This window comes from Odocoileus virginianus, chromosome 4, assembly GCF_023699985.2.
Source record: "Odocoileus virginianus isolate 20LAN1187 ecotype Illinois chromosome 4, Ovbor_1.2, whole genome shotgun sequence".
Taxonomy (NCBI): Eukaryota; Metazoa; Chordata; class Mammalia; order Artiodactyla; family Cervidae; genus Odocoileus; species Odocoileus virginianus.
Genome location: NC_069677.1, coordinates 29,107,307 through 29,120,335, shown reverse-complemented (window position 1 = coordinate 29,120,335; position 13,029 = coordinate 29,107,307). Strand labels below are relative to the sequence as shown.

The 13,029-nt window shown below is 41.5% G+C and overlaps 1 protein-coding gene across 3 annotated transcripts in view; it reads left to right on the top strand.

Annotated features, from left to right (window-relative positions):
- Positions 1–13,029, top strand: part of USP13 (ubiquitin specific peptidase 13) — a 129,393-nt gene that overhangs the window by 48,781 nt on the left and 67,583 nt on the right. For all 3 annotated transcript variants that reach the window (XR_011487285.1, XM_070466349.1, XM_070466350.1), the window contains one exon: positions 3,048–3,232. Coding sequence is in view for 2 of the 3 variants with exons in the window: in XM_070466349.1 (XP_070322450.1) it covers positions 3,048–3,232 (185 nt within the window). In the remaining variant the exon portion in view is untranslated. The remainder of the gene's footprint in view (positions 1–3,047; positions 3,233–13,029) is intronic.

Sequence of the window (13,029 nt, the reverse complement as noted above, 5' to 3'; positions counted from 1 at the left end):
CTGTGAAGTCATGCTCCCTCCTGTCCTCCTGGAACAGCCCCCAACCAGGATCTGTGGAGTGGAAGGATGAATACCTAGACCCCCACCCTCAAGTGGGGTAACTGTCTCCTGGAGTTCCGCAGCTGGACTGAGCCCCATTGGCCCGGGGGGTCATCTGCTTGTTGACAGTCTCCGGCCTGGCTGTCTACCCTTTCAATCTCTCTTCCCTCAACTCCCCTAGGGTGCTTCCTGGGATCACCTCCTGGACAAGCCATTTGCATTCAGATCTTTGTCTACCTCTAGGGGGACCCAAGGAGAAGGCAGTAGCAACCCCCTCCAGTACTGCTGCCTGGAAAATCCCATGGACGGAGGAGCCTGGTGGGCTGCAGTTGATGGGGTCGCTAAGAGTCGGAGGCGACTGAGCGACTTCACTTTCACTTTTCACTTTCCACTTTCATGCATTGGAGAAGGAAATGGCAACCCACTCCAGTGTTCTTGCCAGGAGAATCCCAGGGATGGGGGAGCCTGGTGGGCTGCCGTCTATGGGGTCACACAGAGTCGGCCACAACTGAAGTGACTTAGCAGCAGGGGGACCCAGCTACAAAGACTTACAATAGTCTTTGGTTATCAGGTTTTGGCTAGAATGCTCTTTAGGCTTCATTGGCACCTCCTGTAATCAGAGGCAGGTGTGTTTCCAGAGGCAGGGGCTAGAGGGAAAGAGCAGGTGGATTCAGAATGTATTCAGAATGGTTGGACCCTGGCTATGCTGCCTTCTGCTCTGTGTGGTCTTAGGGAAGGCTCTGTACCTCTGGGTCTGTTGTTCTCTTTGATAGTGGGGATGGTAATAATGCTGAAGAGTGTTTATTAGAATTGCATGGTAAGACTTCTGTAAAGCCCTTGCCCCATACCTGGCATTTAACCTTCACTGAAGTCGTTAATGCAAAGAAAGAGGAAAACAGTAGACAGGGAAGGACTAGAGATCTCTTCAAGAGATTTGGAGAGATCCAGGGAACATTTCATGCAGGGATAGACACGATAAAGGACAGAAACAGTAAGGATCAAACAGATGCAGAAGAGATTAAGAAGAGATAGCAAGAATACACAGAAGAAGTATACAAAAAAGGTCTTAATGACTTGAATCATCACAATGATGTGGTCACTCACCTGGAGCCAGATATCCTGGAGTATGAAGTCAAGTGGGCCTTAGGAAGCATTACTAGGAATGAAACTAGTGGAGGTGACAGAATTTCAGCTCAGCTATTTCAAATACTAAGAGATGATGCTGTTAAAGTACTGCACTCAATATGTCAGCAAATTTGGAAAACTCAGCAATGGCCACAGGACTGGAAAAAGTCAGTTTTCATTCCAATCCCAAAGAAGGGCAATGCTAAAGTATGTTCAAACTACTGTACAGTTGTGCTCATTTCACATGCTAGCAAGGTTATGCTCAAAATCCTTCAAGCTAGGCTTCAGTAGTACATGAACCAAGAACCTCCAGTTGTACAAGCTAGATTTTGAAGAGGCAGAGTAACCAGAGATCAAATTGCCAACATCCATTGGATCATAGAAAAAAGCAACAGAGTTCCAGAAAACATCTGCTTCATTGACTTCACGAAAACCTTTGACTGTGTGGATCACAACGAACTGTGGAAGATTCTTAAAGAGATGGAAATACCAGACCACCTTACCTGCCTCCTGAGAAATCTGCACCTCAGGTCACAAAGCAACAGTTAGAACTGGACATGGAACAATGGAGTAGTTCCAAATAGGGAAAGGAGTACATCAAGGCTGTATATTGTCATCCTACCCATTTAACTTGTATGCAGAGTACATCATGCGAAATGCTGGACTGGAAGAAGCACAAGCTGGAATCAAGATTGCCGGGTGAAATATCAATAACCTCAGATATGCAGATGACACCACCCTTATGGCAGAAAGCAAGAGGAGCTTAGCCTCTTGAAGAGGGTGAAAGAGGAGGGTGAAAAAACTAGTGTGAAACAACATCAAACAAACTAAGATCATGGCATCTGGTCCCATCACTTCATGGCAAGTAGAAGGGGAAAAAGTGGAAGCAGTGACATTTTCTTTTCTTGGGCTCCAAAATCTGCAGACGGTGACTGCAGCCATGAAATTAAAAGAGTTGCTCCTTGGAAGAAAAGTTATGACAAACCTAGACAGCATATTAAAAAGTAAAGATATCACTTTGCCAACAAATGTCCGTATAGTAAAAGCTAAAATAATGTACAGATGTGAGACTTGGATCATAAAGAAGGCTGAGCGCCAAAGAATTGATGCTTTCAACCTGTGGTACTGGAGAAGATCCTTGAGAGTCCTTTGGACTGCAAAGAGATCAATGCAGTCAATCCTCAAAGAAATTAGCCTTGAATATTCATTGGAAGGACTGATGCTGAAGCTCCAATACTTTGGCCACCTAGTGCAAAGAGCTGACTCATTGGAAAAGACCCTGATGCTGGGATAGATTGAAGGCAAAGGGAGAGTGGGGGCACAGAGGATGAGATGGTTAGATAGCATCACCAACTCAATGGACATGAATTTGAGCAAACTCCGGGAGATAGTGGTAGACAAAGGGGCCGGGCATGCTACACCCATGAGGTCACAAAGCGTTGGCCACGACCTAGAGACTGAATAACAACAACAACAGCAAAGTGTTTACCTGTCTACTTAGATTGCCAGTGTGGTAGGGTTTTGTTTAAACTAGTAGTGAAGCATTACTACTAGTGGTTAATGCTTCAGAACCTCAGCTGTTTATACACATGGGATCTTTCATAATTTAAACTCACTCAGGCTTTACTGTCTCTCATGTAAGGAATTTTAAGGAAATGACCTCTCTTCCTACCCTCAGGTTCTGTGTTAGTTTTCTAAGGTAAAAGAGCTCTCTTGGAGGACCTGGCCCCCCGTGTGAGTGCCCCTTCTGCTCTGGAGTGGGTCTCTGTTATTCCACTGACCCTGCGTCCCCCCCAGCTTGAAGCACCCGTCTTCTTGGATGTTAGTTTTCTCATCCCGCCTCGTGCTGTGGCCGTGCTCACTGTCCTCTGGTGACTTCGCAGTGGCTGGAAGTGTGCCAGGTGCGACCTTCGGGAGAACCTCTGGTTGAACCTGACCGATGGCTCCGTGCTGTGTGGGAAGTGGTTCTTTGACAGCTCCGGGGGCAACGGGCATGCGCTGGAGCATTACAGAGACACGGGCTACCCTCTCGCTGTGAAACTGGGGACCATCACTCCGGATGGGGCCGGTGAGTGTGACTCTACCAACCCGGGCCCCTGCAGAGGCTCCCTCTCGGATTAACTGGTGTCTTCATCTCTGGGGTTGGAGGGCATAAGCTCTGGACTAAGACAGCCCAGGCGTGAATCCTGATTCTGCCTCTTATTAGCTGTGAGATCTTGGGTCAGCCTCCGGTTCCTCATCTTGAGGATAATCATGGTACCTTCCTCACAGGTTTGTCAAGGTGCATAAGCATTTAGCCTGGTGCCCACAAAACCTGGTAAAAGTTTTTTGCTTTTGTATCTTTCTGTATATCCCTTGGCTAATGGCTCAGTGGGAGAGAATCAACTGCCAGTGTAGGAGATGCAGGTTCGATCCCTGGGTCGGGAAGATCCCCTGGAGAAGGAAATGGCAACCCACTCCAGTATTCTTGCCTGGGAAATCCCACGGACAGAGGAGCCTGATGGGCTCCACTCCACGGGGTCACAAGAGAGTCAGACACGACTGAGCGACCAAAAAACAAAGAGGACAGAAGGAGAACTCAGGACTTGTGAAGTAAATGTGCATAATCAAACTCACCATTAGACTAGGAGGGTCTAGAGTCCATTAGGGGGATTAGTGTCATTATGGAGTAGATGGTTGTTCAAGATGCTGGGTGTTCAGACCCCTTGACATCAGTGGGCAGTGACTGTGTCCAGTACAGCAAAGAGTTAGAGGCAGTTCCTAATTATACTGTCAGCTTCAGAACTGGTCCTCTTTGGGCTCCCACACTGTACGTTAGCTTTTAGCCATATTTGGACGGTGAATTCCTTCCACCATTGGGTGAGGGAACAGATAACTTATATCAGGATAGATAATGAGAAAATTAAATTCTGAGCTGTGGCCACAAGAACCCATCATCTCAGTGTCACTGACATTTATGAAGCACTGACCTGGACCCGCACTCAGGTTAGTCTTCTCCAACTGTCCAGGTGTTAAGTCTCTATTTCTTCTCTACTTTAAGGTAAGAGGATTTTTTTTTAAAGGACAAATGGAGACATTTGTCTTTTCTTCTCTGTTATCTTTCTCTGACTGAATTTTGTTTGTTGTTGTTGTTGTTTTTAGTCGTGTCTCTTTGCCACCCCATGGACTGTAGCCTGCCAGTTGGATTTGGGGTGACATTGTTCTGTTGAATGACTGTTGTACATGGTAACCATCACTGTCCTTGTAGGGCCTCCAGAGAGAAGGGTTCATAACACAGGCATTCTAACCAAAGCAAACTTTGGTAACCATACATTTGTTGTCTATGTCTGTGAGTCTGTTTCTGTTTGGAAATAAGTTCATTTGTATCATCTTTTTAGGTTCCACATGCAATGATATGTGATATTTGTCTTTCTCTTTCTGGCTTACTTTACTTGGTATGGTAATTTCTAGGTCCATCCATGTCGCTGCAGGTGGCAACATTTCATTCTTTTTATGGTGAAGTTATATTATGTAGTGCTTTGAGACCAGTTATTAGAAGTGCACCTCTCAGAACATCCTGTTCAAAGCTAAAATTATTTATGTATGGAACTTTGTTCTAAAATTTCAGTTGAGCTTTGTCATCTTTGAGTTCCATTCAAGATCTTATACTAGGCATGGATACTTTGGTTAAATGAACCAATTAATCTTTAAGTATTTAAATAATTGTATTCTATTTAAATATATGCTAATAATAAAGGCAAGGATTAATTCTATTCTCTAAACATCTTTAATTTTCCAGAAGCCTTTTTTTTTTTTTTCCTAAGCATGAAACTTATTTTCAAACTGTGATTTAGAGTTCATCTAAAGTTTCTTTCCTTTAATTTGAGACAGGAGACTTAGGATGGATTAGTTGGATCTCCTTGCAGTCCATGGGACTCTCAAGAGTCTTCTCCAACACCACAGTTCAAAAGCATCAATTATTCTTGTTCCCCTGTGAGATGTTACAATTTTGCTTTTCTGATGAACATCTTTGTATATATGCAGGTCTTTGGGTGTTTGTCTAATGATTTGTTTTTAGGACAGATTCCTGTGAACAAAGAGTTGAACCTTTAAATTTAATTTTCAGTTGCTGAGTTTCTCTCTTAGACAACTGTGGTAATTCATACGCCCACCAGAAATGTATGAGAATACCCATTCCAACAAATCTTTGACAACTTTTCATATTCAGAATATTTAAAAACCTTGGCTAATCTGTTATCTTCTTTTAATTTGCTTTATAGTGAGGCTGAACTTTTTCATAGTATTCTTGGCTATTTGTAGTTCTTTATGTGAATTTCTTAGGCCTGTTTTCTAGTAGGTGTATGTGTAGGTGTTTTCCTTACCAGCTTTTAAAAATTTCTTAACCATTAAGAATATTAACCAATTATCTGCCATAGTTAAGTTTTGTTTTTCTTGTAGGGGAGGTGAACTTTCAAGATTTTCCTTATCACGTAATATGAGAGTATTTGAATAAATGCTACTTTTCAACCATAGAAAACATAAAACATTGTCAAAAACAATGTGAAACATCAGCTATGATGAAGGTTCTTGAATTCACTTAGCTGAGAAAATGTTCAGTTTTTGAAAATAGTTCAGGATTTGATTCCTGCAGAGTTGGTTTTAATGCAAGTAATTATTTTCAGTCTAATTGTCACATTAATTTATTTGTTGTGCTGCTGCTGTTGTTCAGTTGCCAAGTTGTGTCCAACTATTTGCAAGCCTCTGGATTGTAGCACGTCAGGCTTCCCTGTCCTCCGCTATCTCCTGAAGTTTGCCCAAGATAGTTTATGGGAGGTATCAATTCTATTTTTGTGTCTTTTAAATCTGTTTAATAGATTGCAAGGTGTAGCTTAATGTTTACTTGTAAAAGCCAAATAAATTAACGAAAACATGTGAAGTTTCTTCAAATGTCTGACGATGGGCTTTGTGGATGTTGAGGCCCGGGAGGGCAGGGTTCCCTCTGTCCGGGGCAGGGCGGCCGCCTCCTTATGAAGGGACTCCTGTTGACAGCCTGGCTTCCACACTTGATAGGCTTACTGAGGGGCTAGTTCAACTCACCAGAGCCAGAGTCTCTAAGTCAGGGAGTTTATTTTTTCGTTTCTAATGAGAATCACAACTGCCTGTAAGTGGGATGTTTATGTCAACTTGACCAGTACATTCCTTCCCTGTGGGAAGCTGAATTATATTTAGACTATTGCTTAGTGAACATGGAATCCAAGCAGGTTGTGAACTCAGATATTTAATGGTGGTATGATCCAATCACCCTGGTTTCCTTCTCCCCAACAAGGATATACCTGTTCAGTGAGAAACTCCTACTCATCTTGACATCTCAGTCTAGAATTAGTTCTTCCAGGAAGCCTTGATCCCCCAGTCATGGCCATTGTGGTGGCTGGGTAATAAAAGTGGGCCCCCTATCAAATTCCACTCTGGTTCCATGGGTACGGCAGCAATCAAAATAAGAAACAGATCACCATACAAACAAACGAAGAGCTCTCTGTGGGAGGAGACGTTCTTTGGCAGATCGAGGTTGAGGTTGGTGGGAAGGGAATGAAAAAGGTTGGAGGCAGGTGAGGGTGTTTTTTTCTTTCTTCATGGAAGTTAGTTTACCTAAGAAGAAGCCTCAAAGCCTTGGTGATTGCAGGAGGGTCTTCTGAGATGCCCATCGTGAAACGAATCAGTGTCATTTTGGGGCGGGGAGTGGGCTCCAAAGAGCGCTGGTACCTAGTCCTTTCTGTCTCCATGCAGAGGAGAATTCAGTGAGAGCAAAGTTGTAGATAAGAAGTGATTTATTAGAGTAGGATGCTCGTGAAACTTACAAGCAGGTGGGAGAGAAATACCATGTCCTGAGAACTTAGTGGGCTGCAGTTTTATAATCAAAGGAAAAGTGGGGAGGGGGAGAAGACCTTCTTTGTCTTTCTTGAATAGATGTCACATTTCCATCATCAGTTCCAAGGTAGGGCCGGGAAGCTTACTTGTCCCTGTGTGGTTAGGCCAGGATTGTCATATAGAATTTTGGAAAAATATTTTCAAGTTTTAGTACAGTGAGGGTTTTTCATTTTAAAAAGTCACCTTTCCATAAATAATTATTTTTGTGTGTGTGCACAGAACTTGTTCTAGGGATCATTAATTTACTGAGTTCACTGGGCTCGGATTTTGGGTCTCATGCCACCGTTGTTTTACTGTTTTGGGGCATGTCCCTTGCTTCTGTTGCATGGGTTTTTTGGTAAGCAAGCCTGCTTGGTTTTGTGGTTAAGCAAACCTGCTTTCTTGAGTAATCATTAACTTACAAGGATCTCCCATATTTTTTACTTATAATCCCCCAATGGGAGTAACTATTTAATCATCCATTTTGTCCCATCATTCTGTTCCTATCAGTGGCAGCTGTGAAATCACCTATCCCACTGACTCTGCCCAGCTCAGCAGCATCTCAAGGTGGTTTTTCTTACTTGGTCATCTTCACCACTGACCTGGGCATCAGTCCAAGGGTTTGGAATCAAGGATTGACTACTTCATTTTAGTTTTGACCTGGCTTGTACCTCTCTGATGTGCTTCTTTGCTGCTCCACTGTGGCACTTTTCACAAGACAGCAGACCCTGAACAACAATGTTGTTGTTCACTATCATATCTCTAGTATCCAACAAAGTCCCTCATGCATAGTGGGTGTCAGTACTTGTGGAGTAAATGGATGGAGGAAGACAGACGAACCAATAAAGTTTGTTCCTCTGATTTACCTTTTTTTCTTTTTCATGTCTCTCTTACTGACATCGTTTTTCCTCTTTCTTGCTTTCCTTTCCTGACCACAGTCTAGATTCTGTTTGGTCTGGGATTTATGCTGTCTAAAGTGATAGTACACACCTCTGACCTCATTCATTCTGTGTTTGGCTTTCTAGATCAATTGCTAGAGCATTCTCTTGCTTCTGTTCTTTTCCTGTCTGTGGAAGGTACTCTGTGGGTGCAAATATAAACTCAATGGTGAAGAGAGACAGTTTGGGTGAATAGATCACACTTATTCTGGAGAGATCCTTTCCTCTGTGGCTTATGACTTGGTGTTTGACCAGCAGTTCTGTTTTTCTCTCCATTTGAGCTGTGAGAATAGAGCAGTGAAGCCAGCTACTATGGTTTCATTAGTTTTCTAAAACACCAGAGCTCGTTGAAGTACATCTTTACCTCTCTCTCCTTCTTTTTCCTGTGTGGGGATCTGCAGGCAAGATCTGGACTTCTGCCACTTTCTGGGGCTAAGAGAGCTGAAAGTCACATGAGCAAACCACAGCCAAGAAGACATCTGTGGAGGTCCATTATACCAAACCAGCATTCTTATAAGACTGTTTGAAATAGTAACATTTCAACTTATAAGGGCAGGGGCCTCACTTATCTAATTTCTTATTGTATCCTCAGTATCTGTACATATTTGGTATTCAGTATTTATTTGTTGACTGCAGTGAATGAATGAATGAGTCAGTGAATCCATATGAGTGAACAAGGATGACCAGTGGTATGCTACTTCTACAGAAATAGCATACCATCCTATAGAAATATTTGTTATATTTCTAATCTTTGGCAATTAGTTGTAAAACATTTTTCAATCAAAATAAAGTAAATTTGGAAAATGTTAATAGAAAAACAAAAAACAAAAGAAAGAAACCTCATTGGAGATAAGAAATTATTACCACTTTTATATAATTCCTTATAGATTCTCAGTCTTGGTCTCAGTCTTAGCCTCCATCTTTATAAGTTTTATAAGATTTCCTTCATTAGTTTTGAAACTTAATACACACGCTACTTTATTTTTTAGTTTTTAAAAAAATTTTATTGAAGTATAGTTGATTTACCATGTTGTGTTAATTTCTGCTGTATAGCAAAATTTTTGATTCAGTTGTACGTATATATATATATATATATATATATACATACACTTATTCTTTTCCATTATGGTTTATCACTCGATATTGATTATAGTTTCTTGAATGCACATACTATTTTCTAACGTGCTTATCACATCAATTCATGCTGGAAATTTTTTTTTTCCTTTAAATATTACCTTCATTCATTGACTCATATGGGTCAAGGCTGGGTTGCAGATTGAAGTAAAAGTTACATATAATAAGTGGAACCTTTTAAAATTTTAGGTAATGAATTTTTAAAATATATAGCTCCCTAATTATTACCTTCACTATAAAGACAGTGAGCATTTCCATATCCTCACAAAATTCCTTTGAGATCTTTCTTAGTAAAATTTTTTATTCCTAGGCAGCCAGAGATCTTCTTTCTGTCATTTTGATTCCGTAAATCTTTTCTTAAATCTTTTCCCTTCTATGGATGTCTCTGCGCTCTCCATGGCTTCATTTGTCATTTAACTTGAAACAATGACTGGTTTACTTCTAAAGTAAGTGTAGTTACTCATGAAACTCTGCTTAGGCTATTCCTAGGAGGATCTTTCTGTGAACTTCCTATTTCTTAGCTTCTAGTTTTTAAATCAAGGTTGGAGTTGGGGAGAGTAATATTTGTCAGGCCATGCTTATTTGCTGCAGTAGTTTTTGAGTTAAGACTTGAGTTTGCTAAGCTGAAGATGGAGATGAAGTAAATTTCTATTGAAAAATGTGTAAGGATTTTCAGTCCCCAACTCTACTTCAAATATTTTTTCTATGACTACGTGTCACTTATAAATTCTTCATGATTGCTAAGTTTAAGGATCACAGTTCATTTTTAGATTTCTTATGTGTTACTCACTGAACTGTTTTTGTCATTGGGGAAAGAAGTAACTGTTGTGTCTGACTAAATCGTATCATATTTTGGGGGTAGTTAATGACTAGAGATAGCATATGTTAATTTCTCACACAGGCAGGAGGCTAATAGCTTAAGAACCATAGAATTTTATGTGATTTTCACTTATTTCAAAATCCTAGACCAGTGCCAATGGTACATTTCTATCAATCTTATAATTTTCTCTTAGGGCCCTGATAAGTAGAGGCTTAAAGTCTTTAAGTCTTCAAAACTATCTCACTTGTTCAGTCGCTCAGTCGTGTCTGACTCTTTGCAACCCCATGGACTACAGCACGTTGGGCTTACCTATCCTTCACCATCTCCCAGAGCTTGCTCAACCTCATGTCCCTTGAGTTGGTGATGCCATCAAACCATCTTGTCCTCTGTCGTCATTTTTTCCTCCTGCCTTCAGTCTTTCCCAGCATCAGGGTCTTTTGTAATGAGTCAGCTCTTTGCATCAGGTGACCAAAGTATTGGAGCTTCACCATCAGTCCTTCCAATGAATATTCAGGACTGATTTCCTTTAGGATGGACTGGTTGGATCTCCTTGCAAGTCCAAAGGGCTCTCGAGAGTCTTCTCCAACACTACAGTTCAAAAGAATTGATATTCTTCAGTGCTCAGCTTTCTTTATGGTCCAACTCTTACATCCGTACATGATTACTATAAAAACCATAGCTTTGACTATAGGAACCTTTGTTGGCAAAGTAATATCTCCGTTTTTAATATGCTGTCTAGGTTTGCCATAACTTTTCTTCCAAGGAGCAAGCGTCGTTTAATTTCTTGGCTGCAGTCACCATCTGCAGTGATTTTGAGGCTCAAGAAAATAAAGTCTGTCACTGTTTCCATTGTTTCCCCATCTGTTTGCCGCGAAATGTTGGGACCAGATGCCATGATCTTCATTTTTTGAATGTTGAGTTTCAAGCCAGCTTTTTCACTCTTCTCTTTCACTTTCATCAAGAGTCTCTTTAGTTCCTCTTTGCTTTCTGCCATAAGGGTGGTGTCATCTGCATATCTGAGGTTATTGATATTTCTTCCAGCAATCTTGATTCCAGTTTGTGCTTCATCCAGCCCAGTATTTTGCCTGATGTACTCTGTGCATATAAGTTAAATAAGCAGGGTGACAATATACAGCCTTGACTTACTCCTTTCCCAATTTGGAACCAGTCTGTTGTTCCATGTCCAGTTCTAACTGTTGCTTCCTGACCTGCATGCAGGTTTCTCAGGAAGCAGGTAAAGCGAGAGTGAAAGCCGCTCAATCGTGTCCAACTCTTTGTGACCTCATGCACTATACAGTCTATGGAATTTTCCAGGCCAGAATACTGGAGTGGGTAACCTTTCCCTTCTCCAGGGGATCTTCCCAACCCAGGGATCGAACCCAGGTCTCCCTCACTGCAGGCAGATTCTTTACCAGCTGAACCATGTGGGTAGCCTATCCCTTCTCCAGTGGATCTTCCCGACCCAAGAATTGAACCAGGGTCTCCTGCATTGCAGGTGGATTCTTTACCAATTGAGCTATCAGGGAAGCCTTAGGAGGCAGGTCAGGTGGTCTGGTATTCCCATCTCTTTAAGAATTTTTCACGGTTTGTTGTGATCCACACAGTCAAAGGCTTTGGAATAGTCAATGAAGCAGAAATATGTGTTTTTCTGGAACTCTTTTGCTTTTCTGTGGTCCAAAGGATGTTGGAAATTTGATCTCTGCTTCCTCTGCCTTATCTAAATCCAGCTTGAACATCTGGAAATTCTCAGTTCACCTACTGTTGAAGCCTAGCTTGGAGAATTTTGAGCATTACTTTGCTAGCATGTGAGATGAGAGCAGTTTTGCGGTAGTTTGAACATTCTTTGTTCAACTAGAAATTCTCACTAGTTTAATTAATAACCAAATTTAAAGTGCATGAGAAGTGTCATTTCTACCTTCTATCCAGTATTTGAGTGGTACTTTACTGTCACGTGTTGTAGATTGAAAATATAGTTGATACAGTTGTTTCGAGTTATTATTTCAAGGAATTTTGTTAATATTTAAACATTTGGGAAGTTTTTACTTAATTTGCCTGGGGATTTTATCTTTTGTTTTTACTTTTGAGTGCACTGAATTGTATTTGGAAAAGAATATAGATGAAGACTTCTATCCATTTCCAAGTTGAAATGGGTGCCTAGGGGAAGAGGGATAGAAGAGAAAGCTATATAATGTTTAGTTTGTTAATAATAAAAAGACTTGACTTTTTTTGGGTGGCAGTGAGTCTCCACGTTTCTGGGTTTGGGTCAGAGTGTCACTGTAGTTCCTATATATCACATTTTTTTCTCCTGGTATTGTTTCAGAGAGCAGGAAACTCCTTGAACAATTTTATCTTTTGCTGCTGTAAAGAATAATATCTTTATATCTATTTTCACATTTTGTTTTTCCAATTTTAGAGTGAAGAAATTGAGGTTTTTTTTGTTTGTTTTTTATTTTGTTTTTGTGTTTTGGCTAAACCATGTGGGATCCTAGTTCCTCAGCCAGGTATTGAACCTGTGCCCCTTGCGTTGGAAGTGCAGAGTCTTAACCACCAGACCACCTGTGAAGTCCCAGAATTGTGTTTTTTGACTCTCCATTCCTGTTAAGGGCCTCGGGTGGTGCCTCACTTAGTCTAGGTCTCCTAAGAGATCTAAGTAGAAAGGACTGGGCCAGGAGTCAGACTACCTGGGTTTGGGTCACATGTGGGGTTTAAGACAAATGATGTAACTTTTATAAGTCTCGTTTCCCCATGTGCAAAATGGGCCTGAAAACGTTCCCCTGTTCCCTGTTGCCCTGCCATGTGAGGACAGATGGTTTGGGTAGCTTTTGAAAGCGCTACACAGTGCTTCTCAAACTCTACTGTGTGCGTGGGGATCTCGTTAAAATGCAGATTCTCGTTCAGTATGTCTGGTTGGAGCCCGAGATTCTGCGTTTCTAATGAGCTTTCAGGCATTGCTTCTGCTTTGAAATCATACCCCACACTTGGAGAAGTTGGGTTCAGGCTGAAGCCTTATGTGGTCAGGTGGGAGATGAGGGTCCTGAGGAGAGAAGAGGTCCCCATCAGCACACAGCTTCCCAACACCAGAGCCCCATG